General features: G+C 27.9%; 2 protein-coding genes across 2 annotated transcripts in view; both read right to left on the reverse strand.

The window, feature by feature from the left end:
* Positions 1 to 23,284, reverse strand: part of LOC126839547 (uncharacterized) — a 98,442-nt gene extending 75,158 nt beyond the window's left edge. Inside the window, exons 1-9 of the mRNA XM_050574911.1 lie at positions 23,164 to 23,284; positions 23,039 to 23,065; positions 22,437 to 22,457; positions 21,924 to 21,938; positions 20,722 to 20,748; positions 20,016 to 20,069; positions 19,927 to 19,953; positions 19,653 to 19,679; positions 18,988 to 19,024 (exon numbers count right to left, since the gene is read on the reverse strand). Coding sequence (XP_050430868.1) covers positions 18,988 to 19,024; positions 19,653 to 19,679; positions 19,927 to 19,953; positions 20,016 to 20,069; positions 20,722 to 20,748; positions 21,924 to 21,938; positions 22,437 to 22,457; positions 23,039 to 23,065; positions 23,164 to 23,227 — 299 coding nt within the window. The 5' untranslated portion in view covers positions 23,228 to 23,284. The remainder of the gene's footprint in view (positions 1 to 18,987; positions 19,025 to 19,652; positions 19,680 to 19,926; positions 19,954 to 20,015; positions 20,070 to 20,721; positions 20,749 to 21,923; positions 21,939 to 22,436; positions 22,458 to 23,038; positions 23,066 to 23,163) is intronic.
* On the reverse strand, positions 4,701 to 8,342 carry LOC126839594 (uncharacterized). Its single transcript, XM_050574987.1, has 8 exons — positions 8,243 to 8,342; positions 8,044 to 8,070; positions 7,484 to 7,510; positions 6,623 to 6,673; positions 6,111 to 6,188; positions 5,608 to 5,643; positions 5,264 to 5,315; positions 4,701 to 4,919 (listed from the first exon to the last, which is right to left on the reverse strand). Exons 1-7 carry the CDS (start codon positions 8,304 to 8,306, stop codon positions 5,272 to 5,274), a joined length of 327 nt encoding a protein of 108 aa, XP_050430944.1. The 5' UTR covers positions 8,307 to 8,342; the 3' UTR covers positions 4,701 to 4,919; positions 5,264 to 5,271.
* Positions 23,285 to 24,934: the final 1,650 nt, after the last annotated feature.

Raw genomic sequence — 24,934 nt, forward strand, 5'->3', positions numbered from 1 at the left:
ATTTATATTGCAGCGTTTTAATTAACTTTAAATACATAGATGAATTGAGAACATATCAACTAAGCAATACAAATTTAGTACGAATTATAATAAAAAAAAAAAATGATAGAAATTTAGAAGGATATCCCGAAGAGTATTAATGGTCGTACGATAATATCAACGTTACTGACTACTGAGGTTAATATTATTACATGAGACTAATGCTCTCTTGGGGGGGGGGGGGGGGCGTTATGATCAGATAAATTGAATTTGATAATTTTATAGAGTTATAAGAACAATACTTATGTTTAGTATATAATTAAATATTTACTATATTTTTTCAATAATTCAGCAATTCCGAGGCTGTTATGATATTTACACATTATGATAAAATATATCTATTCGAATTGTAACTGTTAACGCCCTACAATATCTTTGCTAAAACATGTGGTAAACATATTTTTTTTTTAAATTTACAAATTCAAGCGATAAAGAACCATGTTTGTATAGTATAGTGCTCCTAAAGCCGGTCCCACACGACTCGCGTACTTGGCGAATAGTCGTCAATCGCTGTGCTTTACGAGTCGCGCAGGAGATAATTAATCGTAAAATATGACCATTATTTTTACTCGGCCAGTCACTCGTCGTTTCCCGATAAATATTGCATGTGTCAAAAGCATAACGAATATTCGTATCCAAACTATAAAAATAGATTTTGTCATTCATGCATGTACAGCCACAGAACAATAATAAATGAAGATACTGTTTACATAAAAGCAAAATAATATTATGCTATCGTCCGTTGGTAAAATCGAGTAGTGCGATAGTACCGCGTTTTTATCTTTAATAACTATTTTATTTTTGTTATTGTATCCTGTTGCCTGCTGTATTATTATCCGTAGGCTGGGTGTACTCAGTGTTGTTTTGGATTTGTTTATTTTTATGACATTTTTGTAATCGACTTTTTATTTCTCCACGAACTCTTCACAAAAGCAAGTCCCGAGTCCCGACAGCCAACCGAATGGATAATTTGGTAAGTTTTTTCATTTAAATCTAAATTCCCGTGAAGTTATTATATAACTATAGACGCCAGTAGTACCTACCTATCTTTGTTTTTCGTTTTTGTTATTAAGTAAAATTAGGTTATTATTTAGTAAAAATTTACTCTCCTCATAGGTCCTAGCCCCCAGGGCAACAGTATAGACATACAAAATAATGTAGTACTGTTAAATAATTTAAGAGTTTAAATTATTATCATTTTACTTACAAACTTAGTATTGTAATGGTCAGATCTCCTTGAGATACAATATTGACCATGGCACGTGTAAAACATTGCTTACTGTTGTTTTGGGTAGCTTTTAATTAAGGTGTAATACTTAGTTAGCATTTAAGCATTTTATTATTGTACTCAATACTATGTAAATGACGTTGTCAATACTTGTTTACCACAAGTATTAGGATATGCTAGCTTGCATTCTTGTACTATAAAACCCCAATGAAACAGCAAGTATGTATTCAATTGCTCTTACTTGTTTTACCCGTGCAAGTACTGTTTATAAAAGTGATATATTAAATTGAATCAAATCTATCTTGGCAGTTTATTTGTTTTACTAAAGTCTAAATCATTTAATTACTACATTTCTTATACTGTTAAGATAGTGTTTGTATTGGACTCTACAGTTCATTACAGTATCCATAAACAATAATACGTTATTATTATAGAACGATAGGCAGTGACATTTTTGTCCAATATTATTTTAATGTAACGTTGGTTGATTTACACAAGATTTAAATAATTTATGTTAATCATTTTTTTTTAATCTTATATGCATTTTTGCGTTGAAGACAATGGTGTGTTTAAAAGCTAAAAAATTAGGTAAAATTTTGATTTTTGTCAACGTAATGTCGTAACGACTACCGCCGTGTGTCACCGACCGTTGCACAGTACCATGGTGACAAACCCACTAACTTCTATAAAATTATTATTATTTGTAATTTATGATTATGAATTATTCTCGATTTATACGCCAAATTAAATTTGTAAATAATATAGTAAAAAATAAAATACAAAATTTTTCAAATAATTCTATACTGCATTTTGTTAATGATAACATTTAAAAGTATGTGCCAGAAGAAAATGTTACAAATCCAATTAATACAAATAGAAACATTTACGTATTTATGTATGTACGTACAAGGTGTTTCTTTTATTATAGTCCGTTATATATCTCGCTGGGCTTAATTAATAAATCAATTTTTTTTTTCCATAGTTTTTTTGTATAATGTGATCTCAATTTTTCACAAATTTTCATGTTCCTACCCCCCTCCTAAAATAATTTTTTTTTTAATAGCAACTTTTGAAACATTAATGGTAACGTATATATTTTATTAACTTTTTTAATTAAGAATAACATACTGAACATTTTGTCCGTTTGATAACCAGTTTTGGATAACTATTTTTGATGTTATAACGTAGTTAGGACAGAAGGGGAAGTACAGTTGGGAAGTGCACGCAGATAAAAAAATTACTACACAAATGTTTGACTTTTTATAAACTTTTAAACGAGATGTTAACAAATCGATGTTTTACAGTCCTTATAGGAGCGTCCAGAAGCTCGACAAAACAATTAAATAATGGACTACCGCAGGGCTCAGTACTGGCGCCGACTCTTTTCAATCTGTACATCAGTGATTTACCGGCTACAACCTCTCGAAAATTTGCATACGCAGACGACATCACGATAACTACACAACATTAACAATTTGAAAATAATGAAGCCATACTCAATCAAGACCTAGAAAAACTCCACAAATACTTCCAACAGTGGCGCTTTAAGCCGAACATACAAAACACGGAGGCTACAACTTTCCATTTAAATAACAAACTAGCAAAATACCAACCAACAATTATATTATATCTTTACTATTTTATTTTTATGTTCTATTCTAATTAAGTTTTTTTGTTAACAATTTTATTGAGTTGTAATGCTTGTTAAATACCATATGGTAATAATAATCATAGGAAAACAACAGGCTAGAATTTCAAAAATAGTGTTTTGTTATTGCCTATTTTAGATTGAAGTATCCAAGATGTTGTATACTACGCAGATTTGGATTTCAGTCACATGTATAATAATATACACCAATTTAGTAGTGGTTTTATTTTTATCATACATATATTATTATTCTGGTTTTTTCATAAAGTTATATTCTTTTAAGGACTTAACAAAAGTAAATAGTTGTTCGTTGGTTTTAATAGTTCCAAATATGATTGGTCGTGTACTTCTTATTGTTTGATTCTCTTCATAAAATATTATAAAAAAATTTGACTAAACAAATTGTTGATTATTTAATTTTAAAAAAACTCAATCAAAAACGTGACTTCAAATAAAATATTTTACGTGTATGTGTAGTTTGAAAATACCGTTAGAGGGCTATCATTAAAGGGCAGATGTTATTTAGTTACAAGTTAATGCTTATAGCAATAATATGCTAGACTAATGCTCTTTTGGAGAGAGAGAGAGTGTTTTGTGATTAGAGAGATGGCATAACAAAACATTTCTAACCTTATGAGAAGAAACAATTGTATAAATTAGTCTAGAGTGAAAACTTAATTGGTCGAAATTTAATAGTTCCCATACATTTATAATAGAAGAAAACTGTCGTGGAAAATTTTAATGCAAGTGCTAGACACGCTCATAAATAAAATTGACACTTATAATAGGTATATAACAAAATATATACTATATTTCTTTAATAATTCAGCAATTGAATTGCTGATTTAATATTCACACTCTAAAATAAATATCTATTCGAATTGTAACTTTAATGTTGTACAATATTTTTACTAAAACAAGTGGTTTTAAGAAAAAAAACAACTCTTTTTTTATGATTTTAAATGTTTTTATATTTATTGTACAGTTGTGGTAACAGGTAAACATATTTTTTTTTAATTAACAAATTTTAACGAAAAGTAACTGTAGGTATACACTATATTATAGTGTTTCAAAGACAATATTACGGACAATCATAATATTGTGCTCACTAATTTAAAAAAAAGAAAATTAACATTGACCTACTTAAATTTCGTGAAAAATTTTCAGATCTAGTTGAAACTTATAAGGAATACATATTTGTTGTATCCTTTAAATCTACAATATAACCATTTACCACCCCCTTCCCCCCCAAGCTGTTCGGACACGGTGTTGTCCGGGATTTAGTTTGCCAGGGATGAGTAAAATAATTACTAATAAGATAAAAAAAACTCAGTACTCCAAGTTGTATATTGTAGAACTTTAGCACACCCCGTCTCTGTTTTTTTTTTGGATCTACATATTATGTACATTACAGTATATTGATTATGCCCCCCTCTTACTCAAGAGTACTAGTCCCAGTCCCAGATCCAGGTTCAATGTATAATAGAGTCCCAGAATCGGCATGTTCCTTCAATTATCACCTACTATTCGCTCGAGCACCGTGGTTACCATGGTTAAAAACCAAGTGTTTATTTTGGCTTAGCAACGAAAAAAATTTCGTATTTAAAGTACAAAGTTCGTGTTTTAGGCCATCCTTAGGGGTAGAAATTTAGTTAAGTACTATGCCAGTTACCTTCGCGGGAGTGTACTCAACAACTTCTCAAAGTTTCATGGTGATCGAATGAATGGTGTAATAATGCATAAAGGACAGACAAACAAGAATTCATTTTTATATATATAGATAGATAATGTGTATTTGTTATGTAAATAATTAAATAATACAATCAATGAAATTATTAAAAACGTTGAACGAAAATACAAATAAATTCAAATTTAATTGTTTATTTTTTATTAATGTTTATAATTGATAATAAATGTGAAAAATAATATAACAGTGAAAAGATAATTAATACTTTTTACCTTTTGGTTTAACCCATAATTTTTGACTGTCACCATCACTAGTTGCTGCATACAGTAAGCAAACAAATGGTTTTATACATAATAAAATGAAATAAATAACATAATTCTACCCCATAAAACTTAGTTCAATTATCAATATTAACGTATTGTTAATTTTAACGTAAAAAATGAATATAAGTTTATCTGTGAGTGGATGATGAAAACGCTCATCTTATTTTTTACGTGGCCAATCTAATGGTTTTATATTAAATTAACAATAAATCATTAGTCAACTAATTTAACTTAACTACTTGTAATTGTTTAAATTGATGAGATTAATTTTTTTGAAAGTTTCGACAAAACAAGAGTTTTCTATAATTAAGTAAGCTAAAATAATTACAGATACATACCGACAGCTTTATTTTTTTTTGTCAGTGCTTAACTTCTTAGTTGTATCAACGCCTGCATACAAACAATTAGTAAATTAGTACAATATTTGTATTATGTTCCAAAACCATCAACAAGATCTGCATTCAATCTTTCGTCGAAAACAAAACATGTTTTTTTTTGTATCAAAAAGTTTTTGTTTAAGTTGTTACACTAATATTAAGTGTAATATAGTTTATTACACTAATATATAAGCTGTTATTTGATCATTAACGGATGGGAATGAAAAACCTCGTTTTACTTTGGACAGTTAAAAGTATTCTATTTACATATTTTTTTTTTATAAATAAAAAAAAGATGTTCTTACCTTTGCTACTGAGGCCACTTTTACTACCACTTCCTTCTGCATACCATATGCGTTATTTATACATATAATAAAGTGAAATAAATAATTAAAATAGGTATCTCATAAAATTTAATTAAGATATCAGAATGAACATATTGTTAATTTTATCATAATGAATTGATACTAATTGATCGGCGGATGACAACGCTCATCTAATATTACATGCCACATAACGGAGACAAATATTAATATAGTCAACAAGTAAGTAGTAACTGCTAAAAGTTAATGTTCCATGCTTATTATCTAACAGTAATAATGGTGAAACAAATCCGAGTTAAAAATCTTAATGTAATAATCATTATTTAATAGCGGCTCGTGAGATAACGAACGGATTGTATGAATTATGGACATTTATATTGCAGCGTTTCAAAAACTCCAAAAATCCAAATTATGAAATTATATAAACAAAAAAAAATAGATAATCACACAAAAAAATTACAAAAAAACTACGAAAGCATACATACCGGAATTACCACTTTTTGGTGAATTCCATATTTTTTTTTGTAGGTTAGTGTCACTGTCACTGTCACCATCACTAGTTGCTGTATACAATAAGTGAAATTAATACAAAATATTAGATATTTTAACCATCCTAAAAGACATAATGCTCTGAACAAATGGTTTGCCCTTTTTATCAGCTCGATAAAACAAATGGTTTTTATACATGATAAAATGAAATAAATAATATAATTATACCTTATAAAACTTAGTTCAATTATCAGTATAAACGCATTGTTAATTTTGATGTAAAAAATTAACACAAGTTTATCTGTGAGTGGAGTGCTCATATTATCTTTTACGTGGCCAATCAAACACAAACAATTTTATATTAAATTAACAATAGATAATTAGTCAACTAAATTAACTTAACTTTACTACTTGCAATTGTTTAAATTTATGAGATTTATTTTTTTGAAAGCTTACAAGACAAAAGTTTTCTAAAATTAGGTAAACTAAAATAGATACCGATACATACCGACCGCTTTAATAATACGTGTTCTTGTGTCCTTATTGATTTCATTATATCCTGCATACAAATAATTATTTTTTTGTACAATAAATGCAAAATAAATAGATTACAATATTTGAATTATATTCAAAAACAAACAACACGAATTTTCCATAGTTTCGAATTTTCGACTGGACAAGAGTTTTCTATAATTAAGTAAGCTAAAAAAGTTAAAATAATGCATCTCCCGAATAACATTTTTACTATGTTCAAAAACAACACGATTTCCATTATAGGATTTTAAACTAAACCTTTAGTCAAAAATGAAAAACAATTATATTGTATCAAGAAGCTGTTTACTACGCAAGATTTACACAAAATGTACATTTTCCGAAAATATCCGTGGTCTGTTAAACAACACAATAAAACCATATTAAGAGTTCAGATTGCTGTAAAATGTTATACAAAAATACAACATCTTCAATAAAAAAATGTAGGCATACGTTACTTTAATGGGATAAAATACATTGTTCTTTTAAGCTAGGTACGTAAAATGCATAGATTTATTGTATAAATAATTTTATAGACTTAATATACTCAATAAAAAATTGATTAAAAGCCCTTTAAATTAGCAATACTTGTGTCAACTACGGTATTATATAATTAACTACTTAAGTATAAAATCATAACCTTTTCCTTTCTGCTAAAAACATATTCATCATAGACAAAAATACTTATTTATGTCTGTACAATAATCAAATCGTATATAAGTTATTTAACCATTAACGGATCATAATGGAAAACTTCGTTGAACTTTGAACATTTAACTATTAGTATTTTATTTACCTATATTTTTTTTTTTATAAATTAAACCAAAAATGTTTTTACCTTTGCCGTAACTGCCACCACTTCCTCCTGCAATAAGTGTTGTTTATATATATAATAAAGCGAATTAAATAAATAAAACAGGTATTTCATAAAATTTAATTCAAATATCAGAATGAAGATATTGTTAATTTTAACATAACGAATTATACTAATTCTAAATGATACTAATTAATCGGTGGATGAAAACGCTTATCTCATCTTATACGCCATGCACGAGAGACCAATATTAATATAGTTAATAATGTATCAAACTAACAATACATAACTAGTCGACTAAAAAAAAAAAACTTAATTTTACATTTACTGGTAGTTGTCTAAATTTATTTAATTTGTAATGCATTTGGAGTTCAACACAGTTGTATCCCCAGTTTTTTGATTTGCTCAAAAATTGTTAAAAAAATTACCATTACATTTTTTTATAACTATGACTTAAAGGTTAAAATAAAATTCGTTTGACGCCTCATAAAAGTAAATTTGTATAAAAAGATACACTGGCTTTACAAAAAATTGAGATACTTCATTGCTACGTTGAGTAGGTTAAAACTAAATGTATGAATTACCTGTACCACTGGGTCTTCCACTAACGGCTGTAATACATTAAATGCATTAACGCAATTTAATCATACGAACCATTAAAATAATTATTACATAACATATGAAAATAATTAAACAATATGTGTATCATTATTTTGTAACATAATAGTATGTACATAATTTACAATAATAACTATAATTGCAAAAAACTAAAATATATGTTACCTGTAATTGCTATTAAGATAAAAAGTGACACGATGGTCAGTGTAATGATTTTTGTTAAAGCCATCTTGTAAAACAATAAGAGACTGAATAAGAAATAAAATATTTTGTGTAATAATACATATATATATAATATGACGAAACCCTCCACTAAGATGTTTATTATGTTCAAAAACAAACAACAAGATTTGCATTATTTATTTTGTAACCAAACCAATAAAAAATGTTTGCCTACCCAAGATTTATGCTTTTTTTTTAAAATATGCGATTTATACAATTGTCAAATTGAATCAAACTGTACCCCAAGGTGTTTGGTAGTACTTGTTGAGGGAATTTGGTCATTATTTAGACTCAATACTCAATAAAGAACGGATTACAATCCCAAAATTTGTAATACTTGGGTCATCCACCTAATCATATTATTATCAACTACTTGAGTAATAATACGAAATACACTATTTGACTATTCAAATTATGTCATTTTAAGGACTTAACAAAAGTAATAGTGGTGCATTATTTTAATAGCTACGAATATTTTACTAATTAAAGAGACGGGAAGGTCACAGTTCTTCAGGAGATTTTATAACAGAGAGTGATGAAATCACTTAAGTAATAATTTTAATAGTTGACTCGTTCACTCTAATTTGTAAAAAAAAGCTATAAAATGTTTTAATTATCGAGGCCAGATCAAGTTGAAATTTAAAAGAAATATTTATACGGCGTGCCCCTCAAATCTAAATAATAACCATTTCCCATCAACTCTCCAATACACCTATTTAGATTAGGAAATTGGATGTGAATCTGTAAGCCTTTGTTACAAGGCATAGAACTTTATCTGTTAAATTATATAAATGCAAAAGAAGCAAATTTAAATTTTACACCAGCACAATTACTACAGAAATTTCGGGCCTCTAGGCTGTAACCTATTAAGCTTGCGTTTAAATACGGCCCTGGCAGGGTGGTCAAATATGTGTGTCATTTCATTAAAATTACATATTTTTAAAAATAATAGTATCTCTAGTATTTAAATACAATTTCAACAACCAAGTTAGTTATTCACAGTCAATAAGTACCTTAAATAAAGACCTAAATAAGGCACGCTTTCTAAAAAAGATGTTTAACATTATTTAAAACTGTAGGTAGTTCATTTGCAGTTGTTTTCAATGTAACTTTGGCGTTTCATAAAATATGACCTAAACAAATTCTAGATCATTCGGGGAATTTTATTGAAGCCAGAAAATATTTAATAAAAAAACGGCTAATCAGAATAAAGTAACGGGTTTTGTTTGTATGTATGGATTGCCCGTTCAAAATCTGTGTGACCTTATGGTGTGTAGATTTAAATCGAAATGCTTATCTGAAAGCGACTGTATCCCTTAAGGTAAAGCCAAACAGAAAACAATTTCAACCTTGCCTCAAAATCGACATAACCACCCTAAAAATCAGCAAATTTTTCATATTAAAATTATAGGGTTAAAAAAAATTTATTTACTCATTTTTTAGCAGTAGTTTTTGGATTTAAAATCAAACATAAAGTACATCGGGCTAGTTTAATTGTAAATGTGTTTTTTACATTTGTTCTATCAGAATAGATATTTTCGCAGACAAAACATACAACAGAACCTTGGAAAAAATATGCAAAATACAATATAAACAAACACTAGTACATACCTAGAGCGAACAAAATCAAAATTCAACTTCAACGATGTATTAATTCGGTAATCGAGGCGAATATAAAATAATAAAATGTATTCTTAAGGGGCCTTTTCACTCGCATTTATTAAAGCGCATTGTATAGACATTTTTTTCCCTTAAACTAAAAATTATGAAAAAATTTACATTAAAAATTAAATTAACCTAAAAAGATTTTCTTAGGATATAATAATAGTACTATACATAATGAATATTTAACATAAACCTGATTGTAAGCAATTGGTGTGTTGACACGTCATAGTCTTTATATAGTCAACAAGTAGACTGTAGTATATATACAGGGTGGGGCGAAGTCGACTAACGAGTTTTGAGGGGATGTAAATTACGAACAATAAAACTTAGACAAAAATGGTTTGCTTTATTAAAATCATTAACAAATCCCGTTTTGAAAATGATATCACCAAAATGACGGCCGTCTTTAGCAAAACGTTGTTGTAAGCGATTTCCGAAGGCGTCCTTCAGCACGTTTCGATGGGTATGACCACGATTTCTTCAGTGATTCTCTCCTCCAGGTCTGCTAAGGTATAGGGACGATGTTTAAAGACCTTATCCTTAAGGAAGCCCCAGAAGAAAAAATAGCACATGCTAAAATCAGGGAAGCGTGCCGGCCAGCCCACGTCACCCCTTGAGAGACCAACCGCCCAGGGAACAATTGTCGAATAAAAAACTAGCAAATTTCGAGCTGTGTGCGCTGTAGCCCCATTTAGTTGAAACCATACATCCCCCAAGTCATATTCTTCATCCATTTCTTCCAACCAGTGCTGCAGTTAAGTTTCCAACATATCGCGCCGAAGTAACAGTGACAGTCCTGTTGTCCTCCTCAAAAAAGTACCGTCCGATCACCCCAAATTGGGACACAGTATTTCCCAAATTGGGACATTGTCACTTTAGTGGAGTAGAATGGTCTTTCATGGAGTTTCCGTGGGTTATTTTCAGGCCAGTATCGAAAATTCTGTTTATTCACAGATCCAAAGATCGATAAGTAAACTCCAAATATCTTGGAGGCATATTTTAAAAAACATAACTTAAAAAACGGGATTTCACACTGATTTTAATAAAACAAACACATTTTTTCAAAGTTCTACTAATCGTTATTTGTAGCCCTTCAAAACTCGCCAGTCGGCTCCACCCCATCCTGTATGTTATTATGTACAGGGACACTATGTAAATGTTCACGATATCTATTAAAAGGAATTTAATAAATCAAAGCACAAGAATTTTTAAAGTCAAAATAATATTATATTACAATGTGTATTTGTTATGTAACAAATTAAATATTACAATCAATAAAATTATTAAAAACGTTGAACGAAACACCAAACTAATTCAAATTAAATCGTTTATATTTTATTACTTTTATTCAGTGGCGGTTCTGGCATTAAATTGTTGAGGAGGCAACAACTTTGTACCCTTATTGATAAAAAAAAGCGCAAAACCCCCCAGACCTAAAATTTCTTCATACTGGTATACTTCCCTTTTTTAACTGTGAGAGAAGACTTTTGCTTATTATCCTAGTTATTAGTTATAATCGCATTACCGGTCATCTATTAAAATAATTATCATTAAAATGTACGAACTTAAGATAAATGTATAATCATAAAAGCATATGTAAATACAATTTACAAAAGATGAAATTATAATCGCAAACGATTTCCTGTATGGATGCTGCTTAATAACCACTATACTGTCATATACAGGATTCATTTTGAAAAAAAAAAATAAAGCTTATAAGTATAATAATATATTAACTAATAACTTAAGAATACTAAATAAAACGCCAAATAGTAAACCGGTATCAGAATTAAGTAAAAAATATAGTGATATCAAAATTCAAATTGGGACTGCTGATAAATAATTTAGTGATAATGGGAAATGGCGTTTTGTTGTTGGCAGTGTCGGTGCTGATGTACATGCTGAATGTCCATGTCCCATTTCTTCCCCAAGATAAGAACGACCATCGGTCAGTTGCCCACAAAGGTAATATTTTTGTGTCGCCTCTCGCAGAGAATTGCGCATGCGCTATTCGTATTATTTTATGTATGTGTGTGTGTGTATGTTGTGAACACAACAACATAACGTGAGACATTAGCGGCAGCCGCCTCCACCGGCTGCCCTTATGCCACGTGACTAACAACAGGCAGCGGCCGGCGGACGGCGGCCGTTGCTTTCAGACGGTCACCGCTGATACGGAGAGACGTTATTTCAAATTCTTAAATTTTTTTTTTCGCTTTCAAAAATTATTGTTCATATACATTTTTTCCAATATTTTCGATTGAAAATATTTAATGTAAACCAAAATATCTCATCATAATAACAATATTAAGTACATAGTTTCCTCAATTTTCAAGGGAGGCACCGCCTCCCTTGCCTCCCCGGGAAAACCGGCACTGCTTTTATTAATGTTTAAGAACTGAATAACAATTCAAAGATAATTAAAAGTTTTTACAGTATTATTGGTCGAGCAAAAATATCAATGTTACTGAGGTCAATATTGATTGTAAGAGACTAATGCTCTCGTGGAGGGGAGGAGGTTATGATCAGATAAATTGAATTTCAATATATTTCTAGAGTTATAAGAACAAGCAGTATTTAACCCAAAATGTACTATATTTGTTCAATACTTCAGCAATCTAAAGGCTGCTGTAATATTTACACATTAGAATAAATATCTATTCGAATTGTAACTTATTACGCCCTACATCATTTTTGAAAAAACATGTGTTAAACATTTTTTTTTAAATTTACAAATTCAAACAAAAAAGAACGGTGTTTATACAGTACAGTGCGTTAAAGACAATATTACAGGCAAACAAAAAAGTTTACTCACTAGACTAAAAAAAAAAAGCCGACTTGGCCTACTTAAATTTAAACGAATTTGTCCGGATCGAGTTGACATTTACAAGGGATATGCATTTGGTGTATCTCTTCAATCTACAATATAACCAATTTCTACCTCCCCTTCCCTATATACACCCATCAAGATATGTAAATTGTATAATTTGTTGAGTATGTTGTCCGCATACACAAAGTTCACATGTCACTAACGCAAATCTTTTTTGCTAAAACATATAGTTTAAGAAAAAAAATCAACTTGTTTTGTTTCATTATTTTAAATGTTTGTATATTGATCGACAACTGTTCGGTAACGGGTAAACATGCTTTTTTTTAATTTACAAATTTTAACGAAAAATAACTGTGGTACTATACAGTATATAGGGTTATGAGGACAATATTACGGACAATCATAATATTGTGCTCACTAATTAAAAAAAATAAAGTTAACATTGACCTACTTAAATTTCGTGAATAATGTCCGGATTGAGTTGAAATTTATAAGGAATATAATATATATTTGTTGTATCCCTTAAATCTACAATATAACAATTTTCCACCTACTCAGGTTATATAAAACACTTCGATGCGGTATGTGGATACTATGCTGATTTAGACTGCTCTTGGTTTGGACTGTACTGGTTTTTTTAGGATATAATAATAATAGTATACACAATGAATATTCAACATAAGGCGATTGTAAGCGATTGGTGTGTTTGAAATGTTTGACACATAATAGTCATAATATAGTCAACATGTTGACTAAAAAGAACCGTCAATCGTATGGAGCCAAAATAATATTAATACAAACATATAAGAATACCAGTATTTATCATACTCCAATAATTCACGTTTAGGCCATACGTTTATATACGATTATTACGGCTATACAATTTTAGGTTTAAAATTTGAAAAAGTTTACTCATTCACCCTTACAATCGTAAAAAATACTAAGCTACACGATATTTCAGTTTTCAACTTTATCCTGCCGTAGTTTAAAGAAAATGGTCGGATCAACTTGAAATTTATTGATAATATAACACTTTTAAGTGGTTCCCAATAGTGATAAAAAAACAGGAAATAGAAAAAAAGATATTGGCCTATGATGTTTTGCCCTATGTTTCAATATGTCTGCTCACTCACTTTGACTACGGAAATATGTCATCATTGATATAAAATTGTTTTTATTTGCATTACATATGTATCTAAGTCCCAAGGTACATAATATGCCCAGTGCACTTTGTTATTGTTGTAAGATGCATATTGTTTTCATGTTTCCATGAAAATATTATTCTGATAGAATAATTTATATAAAAAATCACATTTACACGTAAACGAGCTGCACTCTACTTTAAGTATGAAATTCAAAACCAAACGCTAAAAAAATTAAAGGAATTGATTATGATAACCTAAAGTTATCTGTAATAACTCCTTAATCTCCTAAATTATATACGTTTCATTAAGAAAATTTCAAAATAAATTATTCTAAAACATCTATATAAAAAAAACCAGTACAGTGGGGTCGGTGCATAGTGGGGACGGAACATAGTTGGGTCGGGGCATATTGGGGACGGGGAGGTCACAGGTTTACAGGAATTTTTAAATCTGAAAGTGATAAAATCACTTTCGAAAAAACGCTTCGATGCAAATCGGTAGTTAGTATTTTCAAGCCAGTACAGTCCAAACCAAGCACAGTATAAACCAGCAAAGTTAGAAAGTTTTAAATGAAGGTTCTGTATTTACAAATGAGCATCAAAGCGTTAATTTGAAAGTGATTTTATCCAAGAGGACTAGTACAGTAGAGTATAGGCATAATGTAATCAAAGCAATGAGGAAACGGAGAGGTCACAGGTCTACACGAATTATTATAAATAAAAGTGATAAAATTGAATAAAATCGCTTTCAAATAAACGCTTTGATGCTCATTTGTAAATACAGAACCTTCATTTAAAACTTTCTAACTTTGCTGGTTTATACTGTGCTTGGTTTGGACTGTACTGGCTTGAAAATAATAACTACCGATTTGCATCGAAGCGTTTTTTCGAAAGTGATTTTATCACTTTCAGATTTAAAAATTCCTGTAAACCTGTGACCTCCCCGTCCCCAATATGCCCCGACCCAACTATGTTCCGTCCCCACTATGCACCGACCCCACTGTACTGGTTTTTTTTTTTTTTTGCAAAAACGTAGTGGACCAAATAACACATATGATGTTAAATGTTCACGAGATTTGATCTAGTCATAAAATAAAGTATTATCATTTATGACTTAATTATTATTAAAATTTATCTTAATAGTAATAGTACATAGTAATAAAATAATGAAATATTTTATACAAAATTAGAGCTATAAAAAGTTGATAAACTAAAAAATTAAAATTAGCACGAAGCAGATAATCTAATATGAGACAATTTAAACAATCAAGCGTGAATCTCCTTAAATGAATAACAGTATAACAATATACAAAACATTAGTTTTCCTTTAAAAAAATTGTGTAATAAAAAATACATTTTGAGGCGGTATACCTACTGCATAAAACCCAACACTTAATCTGAATCCAAAAAACAACAGTCATCTTCATAATTTGCATGGTAGTTGGACCTTATATACTCATAGTTGACCTTCGGTAAGGTTATATAACGAAGGCTATAAAATAACGAGATAACGACAGTGGTTTTGTCGTATCAGAATCATTAAGTGTCTTAATAAGTACACGGATAGGTTTTTTTCCCAATAAATCGAGTGTCTACTATAATCAGTTACACGATTTAGTCGTCTGTGATATCATGTAATAAACACAATATTATGATACCGATCATTGGGCCTTAACCTAATCTAACACGGATAGACGTTACCAACTGATAGTTTTTAGTGTCTGTTAGTTTCTTCCATCTGGTACACCGGGTTTTAAGTTTAAAAAAAAAAAAAAAAAATTGAATTTGTGTAAACTTTAAGTCAAAAGTGGTACTTGAGCACAAAACCTAATAGTATCATTCTGCATAGATATACGTAAAATTGTTTTAATGATTTGATCAATTTTTTTTAAAGATTTTAGGTGTTTTTGTTAAAATATACGAAATCTGCGAAAACACAGTTTCCCGGCAATTAAAAAAAAACTGTAGTGCCGAATTTTTCACCCGTTTAATATGTTATGGGTACATATGAGTTCCAACTACTGGCAAATTTTCAACCCAAAAGTTTCAAAATTACCGCTAAAAACCCCGAAAAACAAAAAAAATTGTACCCCCCCTAGGGGGGGGAAATGGGTATAGTTTAATTTGACACAACTGACGTGTGCGGGCATACCAAATAATTATTTCTTATACATTTCAACTCGATCCGACTCTTTTTCTCGAAATTATAGCCAGTAAAAGTTCTAACTTAAAAACTCGTACGGTTTTTTTTTTGTTTTTTCAACTTTCGTCTGTGAAGAATTAAACTTTTTCAACTTTTACCCCCTCCAAAGTACAAACTAGACAAAATTTGTGATTTATAGAGTTGCTATTCGAAGGAATTGGTCAAGTATTAAAAAAGTTACAGTGTATACAGATAAAAAAAAAACACACATCAGAGTAAAACCAATACCTTCTCGCTTTGCATTGAAGCTAAAATATATATAACAAAAAATGAATTTGTTTAAGATATCATCATATAACAATTATAAAGAACATTTGAAATAATTATTTTGAATGATGAATTGGTATATTATATAATATTATGTACAGTGACACTCAGTAAATGTTTACAATATTCATTAAAAGGAATTTTATAAATCAAAGCCCAAGAATTTTTAAGGTTATAAAAATATTATATTATAATGTGTATTTGATATGTAATAAATTAAATAATTCAATCAATGATATTATTAAAAACGTTGAACGAAAATACAAATAAATTCAAATTTAATCGTTTATAATTTATAACTATTATTAATGTTTGAACACTTAATAAATGTATAACACTAAATATATAATTAAAACACTTTACAACAAATCAATGCGTTAGATATAAATACAATAGATAAAATTACTATAACATAAATTTCTATAGAATGAAAATTTTATTTCTTTATCTGAATGAAGATGAATGACGGTCCAACATTCTGTATTTAAACAATGTTAAATAATTACACAAAAAAAAAACAAAATGTATAATAAATAAGTAGTCAAACCACAAAAAAAATTAATTTAACTATACTTAGGACTTACATATGTAATTTAAGGAATAGGCGGTTTCTCTGAAAAGAAAACATCACATTATCATACTATTAATGGTTTTAGCTAATCTATTTACCATTTAATTTTATTAACGTATACCAAAAATATTTTAAATTATAATTTTACATGTCTCCAGATAACTTCAATGACGATACTCGGACAATGTATTTAAAAAAATTACAATAAATCTGTCTTTATATTAACGGTTAATAATTTTGAACAGTTTCCACCAGTCACCAGAATAAAAACATTTAACTACATATGGGTTTATAGCCTAATGCCTGTGATTTTAAACGTGTAATTTAAATACACGTGTACACGAACCCCGTGTAATTAACATACACGTGTAATTATAAAACACGTGTATTAAAAAAAATTATTTTGTTAAAAATTTTAGTTTGAGTTAACGTGTTTACACAATTATACTTGTGTTTGAGTTCGTATAATTAAAATAGACGTGATATTAAACGTAAAACTAAAATGAATAACAAAAATAAATTTTTTTGAATACACGTGTATTTATAATTACACGTGTATGTTAATTACACGGGTTTCACGTGTAATCGAATACACGTGTAATAGGGACCTCTAGTTTATACGAATATTCTAAGAAGATACAGGAAAAACTTATTGTGAGCTTTTTGTTTTAAGATTATTTTATTCTTTGAGTTTTTCTAACTACAACTGTTGTGCAACGGACTGGAAAAAGTAATTTATCTTCTTCTCTTATGTCGGACTTCACTCAAATATTATACGAACTATTAAGACATAATGTTCCATAGATTATTACCTAACAGTAATAGTGTTTAGAAAAAAACTACCGTATTTAATGTACACTTGTATCAAATATCTTCTTATTTTTTTTATTATGTATCAATTTTTATTTGTTTACAAGAAAACTTCAAGATCTACGATAACCTAACAAATTTTTGAAACAAATCTGAGTTAAAAATCATAATTTAAGAACCATGGCTCGTGGGATAACGAACAGACTGTATGAATTATGGACATTTGTATTGCAAAGTTTCAAAAACTCCAAAAATCCAAATTATGAAATTATATAAAAAAACAAAATAGATAATCACACAAAAAAGTTACAAACAAACTACGAAAGCATACATACCGGAATTTTCGCCTGATTTACGCCATACTTTAGGTACTAGGCCGTCGTAAGTGTAACCTTCACAATTTTCTGCATACAGTGAGTGAAATTAATACAAAACAATAGATATTTTAACAATCAGTTCCTAAAAGACATAATGCACTGAACAAATGAATTTCCCTTGTTTTATCAGCTCCATAGAACAAATGGTTTTTATAAATGAAATAAATAATATAATTATACCTTATAAAACTTAGTTCAATTATCAGTATTATTATGTTGTTAATTTTAACTTAATAATTAATTCAAGTTTATCTGTGAGTGGATGATGAAAACTCTCATCTTATCTTTCACGTGGCCAATCAAACACAATCGATATTATATAAAATTAAGAATACATAATTAGTCTACTAAATTAACTTAACTTCACTACTTGTTATTGTTTTGATTTATGAGATTTATTTTATGAAAGTTTCGACAAGACAAGAGTTTTCTATAATTAAGTAAGCTAAAATAGTAACAGTATATAACATACTGATAGTTTCACCAATACGTTTCCTTTCTTCAGAATCTTTGTCCTCCAATCCTACATACAAAAAATTGTATTTATACAAAATAAAAGCAAAATAAGTAGATTACAATATTTTTATTACGTTCAAAAACAAACAACTATAGAATTTTCTATAGTTAACCTAAAAAAGTTACAGTATATCTACCGAAAAAGCGAGCATTGTCATCGACCACAACTCCTGTGTACAAAAAATGTTTTGATTTTATTTAATCATTAATGGATTGGAATGGAAAACCTCGTTTAACATCAAACAGTTAATTAATGGTATTTTATTTACATATTTTTTTTATAAATTAAACCAAAAATGTTTTTACCTTGGCCCCTATTGTCATTATAACCACTACTTCCTCCTGCATACAAAAAGTGTTATTTATATACATAATAAAGCGAAATAAATAAATAAATGTGGTATCTTATACAATTTAATTCAAGTATTAGAATTAACACATTGTTTATTTTAACATAATGAATTAATACAAATATATCCGAGAGGCAAAGATGAAAAAGCTCATATTGTCTCTCACGTCGCATATCGAAGACAAATATTATTATAGCAATATATTAATCTACTATGTAATGTATGTATTGTTTAAATTGAAAAGCTTTATTTTTTGAAAGTTTCGACTAGACAAGAATTGTCCACAATTAACTAAGCTAAACTAGTTAAAATTACCAAAGAACTGAGATGGACACACATGTATAGCGCAAATGGTGTCATTTATATTATTCAAATACAGTAAAGGAACATTATTGTACAAAATGTTGACAATATATTTGATGTACAAAAACGATTTTTACATTAGCTAAAATACGTTAAATATTTTACTGTATTATTTTAATGTTTATGAATTAAAGGTTAAAAAAGAAAGTAGTTTTTCGCCTCATAAAAGTATATTTTTATTAATAAACTGCCTTTTAAAAAAATATAGGAAACTTCAATGCTATCTTGAATAGGTTAAAACTAAATGTATGAATTACCTTCAACGCTGGTGATTTTATTATCGGCTGTAATACAATAATTACTTTAACGCAATTTAATCATACAAACAATTAAAATGAGAGTTTAAACCAAGTCTCTTTTAGTATTGTCTTTTACAGTATTATTTTAATATTTATATAATAAAGAGATTAATATGAAATTAGTCCGTCTTATAAAATAAAAATTGTACTAATAAACTGCTTTTTGCAAAAATATAGGAAACTTCATTGCTATCTTGTATATTTTAAAACTGAATGCGTTAATAACACTCACCGTTTGTGGGTTCATCTTCATCATTGGCTGTATAAAAAAAATTAATTCATAAAAAAAAAAACGAAAAAAAACTATAAAAGAATACATACTGGCCCTACGTCTTGGTGACCAACAGCTGGTTATTATGTTTTTGCCACCATCTCCTGCGTACAAAAAATGTTATTTATACATATTAAAGCAAAACAAATAAATAAAATAGGTACCTCATAAAATTGAATTCAAATTTCAGAATTAACTCATTGTTCATTTTAACATGATGAATTAATATAAATGTGTCGGAGGGTAGATGACAAAAATGCTCATATTAACCCTCACTCTGCACATCAGAGTCAATTATTAATATAGTTGGTAATGTATAAAACTAACAAAAATGAACTAATCAACTAAACAAAAGAAAAATCAACTGATTTCACACAAACTCGGAGTGGTTTAAATGTATTAGCTTTGTTTTTTAAAAGTTTTCAACTAGACTAGAATTTTCCATATTTAACGTAACATAATGTACAATATTTTGACAATATATTTGGAGTACTACAAAGGATTTTGTCGCAGTCTTTTAATTTGCCCAAAAATCGTTTAAATATTTACCAGAATTATTCTAAAATTTATGAGTTATAGGTTAAAAAGAAATTGGATTATATAAATTTCGATCATATACACCTCATAATTTTGAGTATTTCAAAAATCGAAAATTATAAAATTAAAAAACAATAATACATATTGTACAAAAAGAATCGAGAAAAAAGACTCTAAAAGTATACAAACCCGAGTTTCTGTCTATACTCAACGACTTACCGAGTTTGACGGCTTTCATAACTTTTCCTGCATACAGAAAATGTTATTAATTGTACAATTTCCTTAATGCAAAATAATAGATATTTTAACAATCAATTCCGAAAAAACTATATTAATGAACGAATAGTTCGACCTTATTTTTATCTTCTCCTGCATAGAAAAAATGATTTTTATACATAATAAAGTGAACTAAAATAATTATTATAGTTACCCCATAAAACTTAATTCATGTATCGCAATTAACACATAATTAATTTTGACTTAATGAATTATTACTAATTTATCCAAGAGTAAACGATGAAAATGCTCATCATTAATTAATATTAACTTATACATTAATTACAGGCTTTTAGTTATAGTTGTAGTTATTAAATGACCAATAAAATATAACTTATCACAAACAACAAACTACTGTAAGTACGACTGGTGAATTAAGAAGAAATAGCATATATATATACACACACACACATATATATATATATATATATTTACTAATTGTAGTTTTTTAAATTGGTAAGCTTTATTTCTTTGAAAATTTCGACTTGACAAGAGTTTTCTATAATTTAGTAAGCTAAAATAATGCACCTCCTGAGTACAAAATATTATGTAATTTTACATAATAAAAGCAAAATAAATAATTTACAATTTGTATTATTTTCAAAAACAAACAACACGATGTGCATTATCTGTTTTTAAACCAAACTTTTAGTCGAAAACGAAACATATTTTTTTTTTTTGTATCAAAAAGTTGTTGACTACGCAAGATTTACACTAAACATATGTTTTCCGAAGATATTCGCGGTCTGGTAAACCGCACAATAAAACAAATGTTGTACAAAAATACAACATCTTTAATAAAAAAAATTATAAAAATTAAATTTAATGTGATAAAATACACCTATTGTTCTTTTAAACTTTGTAGGTACAATTCATAGATTTTTTTTTATAAAAGTTCTTTGATTATTAACAAAAATCGTTTTTTAAATATACTTAATAAAAAGTTATTTAAAAGCCCCTTATTGGCAATACTTGGGTCACCTACCTAATCATATAATTAATTACTTAGGTATAAAATTATAACCATTTGTCTTATGCTAAAAATATATTCACCTCAAACAAAAATACCTATACATGATTATACAATAATCATTTTATACATATATGTTATCCGTAACATGTAATAAATTTACATATGTACATACCAACTATTAAAGGACCTATAATATAAACAAGTTAAATTAATAAATTTAAAAAAAAAACACGAGATATTTGTTTATTAATATTTTATAATTGCGTCAATAACTTTTGTTGTAAAATAAATTACTATGCTAACTTGATAGGGGTTTTATACCAACATTCTAAGAAGATAAAGTAAATATGTACTGTAAGCTTTTTGTTTTAAGATTATTTTATTCTCTGAATTAGTAGACAAGAACTATTGTGCAACGGAATTTTTGAAACAAATCCTAGTTAAAAATCACAATATAAGAATCGTCGTATAATAGCGGCTCGTGGGATATCGAACGGATTGTATGAATTATGGACAATTGATGTACCTATCAAAAACTTTGTTGTTTACTCAAGATTTACACTAACATATAAGCAATTTAATCATTAACGGATTGCAATGGAAAACCTCGTTTAACTTTGAACAGTCAATGAATAGTATTTTATATACATATTTTTTTTATAAATTAAAAAAAAAATGTTTTTACCTTTGCCCTTATTGCCTTCACCTGCATAAAAAAAGTGTTATTTATATACATAATAAAGTGAATTAAATTAATAAAATAGGTATCTCATACAATTGAATTAAAATATCAGAATGAAGATATTGTTGATTTTAACATAATGAATTGATCGGTGAATGAAAATGCTCATCTTATCTTACACGCCACATATCAGTGACAAAAATGCATATAGTTAATAATGTATTTAACTAACAATAATTAACTAGTCCAGTCGACTACTACAAAAAAAATGTTTACATCTGCTGGTAGTTGTCTAAATTAATTAGCTTTGTTTATTTTTTAAAAGGGTCGCCTAGACTAGAACTCTCCATAAATAACTTAACATAATGTACGACATGTTGACAATATATTTGGAGTACAAAATAGTTTTATCCACAGTTTTTTAAATTGGCTAAAATACGTTAAAATATTTTAGAGTTTTATTTTAATATTTATGAACAAGAGATTAATGTGAAATTAGTTTTCCGTCATAGAAAATTAAAATTGTACAAATAAACTGCCTTTTGCAAAAATAACGGAAACTTCATTGCTTTCTTGTATTGGTTAAAGCTAAATGTATGAATTACCTTGACCGCTGGGTCTTCCATTAACGGCTGTAATACATTAAATACATTAACGCAATTTAATCATACAAACAATTAATAAGTTTAAGTACAATATTAAATTTGCAAAACACCTAAGTATGTATTACCTGTAAATATTGTTAGTATAAGAACCGAAACGATAGTCATTCTGATGTACATTTTTAAATCCATTATTATGAAATATTATTTTAACAAGTCAATAAATCGGACTACAGAATGAAAAAGAAATAATATATTTTGTGTAATATTACATATTATATATAATATGACGAAACCCTCCTCTAAGATGTTTTTGTGTTCAAAAACAAACAACAAGATTCGCATTATTTGCATTATGCGCATTATGCTTTTTTAGTGTAATCTTGTGTATTCTGTTTTGCAAAACAGAATACACAAGATTTATGTTAATTGTACCGGGTGATTGGTTAACTATGGACCACTCAATATCTTAGAAGATATTACACTTTTTTAATTTTTTTTTTTTATACTTTTATAGTAATTAGTTGGGACAAATTTTATATATATTTCAAAACTTTAACACCATCCTTTATGCGTTAAAACCATATCAACTTTGGATTTTTAAATGGTAACCCCCAATTTTTTTTTGATGATCCTGTTTTTTGATGATCCATTTTTTTAAAAATTTAATTTTAGGCGTAAAAACTAGGTAAATCGATTGAGTAGTTAACGAGCTACACAGTTTTAAAATTAAAGGGAGTGTAAAAAATAAATTGAATAACTTGGAGACGCTAACATATTAAGGTGACACTTGACTGCTCTCTGTTATTATTTATTGACAATTAACTTTGACAATAGCTATAGTAGCGTTTAAAAATCATAACCGTACCAAACACTATTTACTTTAGGTAAATAATTCACCGATAGTAAATAATAATGATAACCGCTATATCGACTGACAAATATACAAATAATATGTTATTTAAAATAAATAGAGTAGGTAATTTGAATTATGCTTGATAATATTTTAATTAAAACTTTTATTTTTACAGTATTATGTCTTTGTTCTGAGAAACTTATAAATGTGTAGTTTTGTGTTTTAACATATTGGTATCTGAATTCAAAGAAAAAATATAAAAATTTTTATGAAAAAATTGAATCTTCAATCATTGTTTACTGAATCAATAATAGGTAAGATAATATATTTATTGATAATGTTGTAGGTATTGTATAAGTACATTTTTTTATTAGAAAAATATAATTAATCGTTTTTTATTATTCATGAACTTATAAAATGTTTTTACATAATAAGTTTTTTTGGATTACTTATGTTTATCATACTTAATATGTTTTATTAAAATGCGTTACTTAAAAATTAACGTTTAACTCAAAAATTATCATACTTGTATAATTATAAAAAATATATGTGTATACTGATATTTGTTGCTTAACCATATAATTACTTAAGTATCTAAGAAACTTATTTAATTTTTTTAATTATATGTTTCAGTATGTTCAATATTAATATGGACTATCTCAACTTAAATTGATATTTGTTATTGTCTACAACTACACTACTACCAACGTCAAATTTGGTGTATTATATTATTGTAGTCAATCAGCCTAAACCAATTCCATCAATACATTGTCGAATGTTGTGGTATTCAATTTTCAGTAAATTTATAGGTGTTTTATTTTAAGGTAAAATATATAAGATCATCAGTTTGCAATAATTTAGTTAATTTTTATGAATTCATCACTAACAATTTATTATTATTATTATTTTTTTTTTAATTACTGTGGCACACTATTGCAGATAACGGTTTTCCATTAAGTCAGTAAGAAGAATAAGATGGATTCACAAGTTCAAATCAAATATTAGACAACTATATATATTTAGTTATTCAGCTAAAAATGTAA

Source organism: Adelges cooleyi, unplaced genomic scaffold, assembly GCF_023614345.1.
Source record: "Adelges cooleyi isolate 19-005CV unplaced genomic scaffold, UGA_ACOO_1.1 ACOO_flye_CR_arks_rails_tigmint_CR_PRNA_306, whole genome shotgun sequence".
Taxonomy (NCBI): domain Eukaryota; kingdom Metazoa; phylum Arthropoda; class Insecta; order Hemiptera; family Adelgidae; genus Adelges; species Adelges cooleyi.

What these genes read in the sequence shown, in the direction of transcription:
- LOC126839594 (XM_050574987.1), bottom strand. Translation starts at nt 8,306, where the DNA reads ATGGCTTTAACAAAAATCATTACACTGACCATCGTGTCACTTTTTATC. An exon ending in ACGTATTATTAAAGCGGTCG is followed by an intron (nt 6,189 to 6,622) that starts GTATGTATCGGT and finishes TATTGTATACAG; the next exon opens with CAACTAGTGATGGTGACAGT. An exon ending in ACCAAAAAGTGGTAATTCCG is followed by an intron (nt 5,644 to 6,110) that starts GTATGTATGCTT and finishes TATGGTATGCAG; the next exon opens with AAGGAAGTGGTAGTAAAAGT.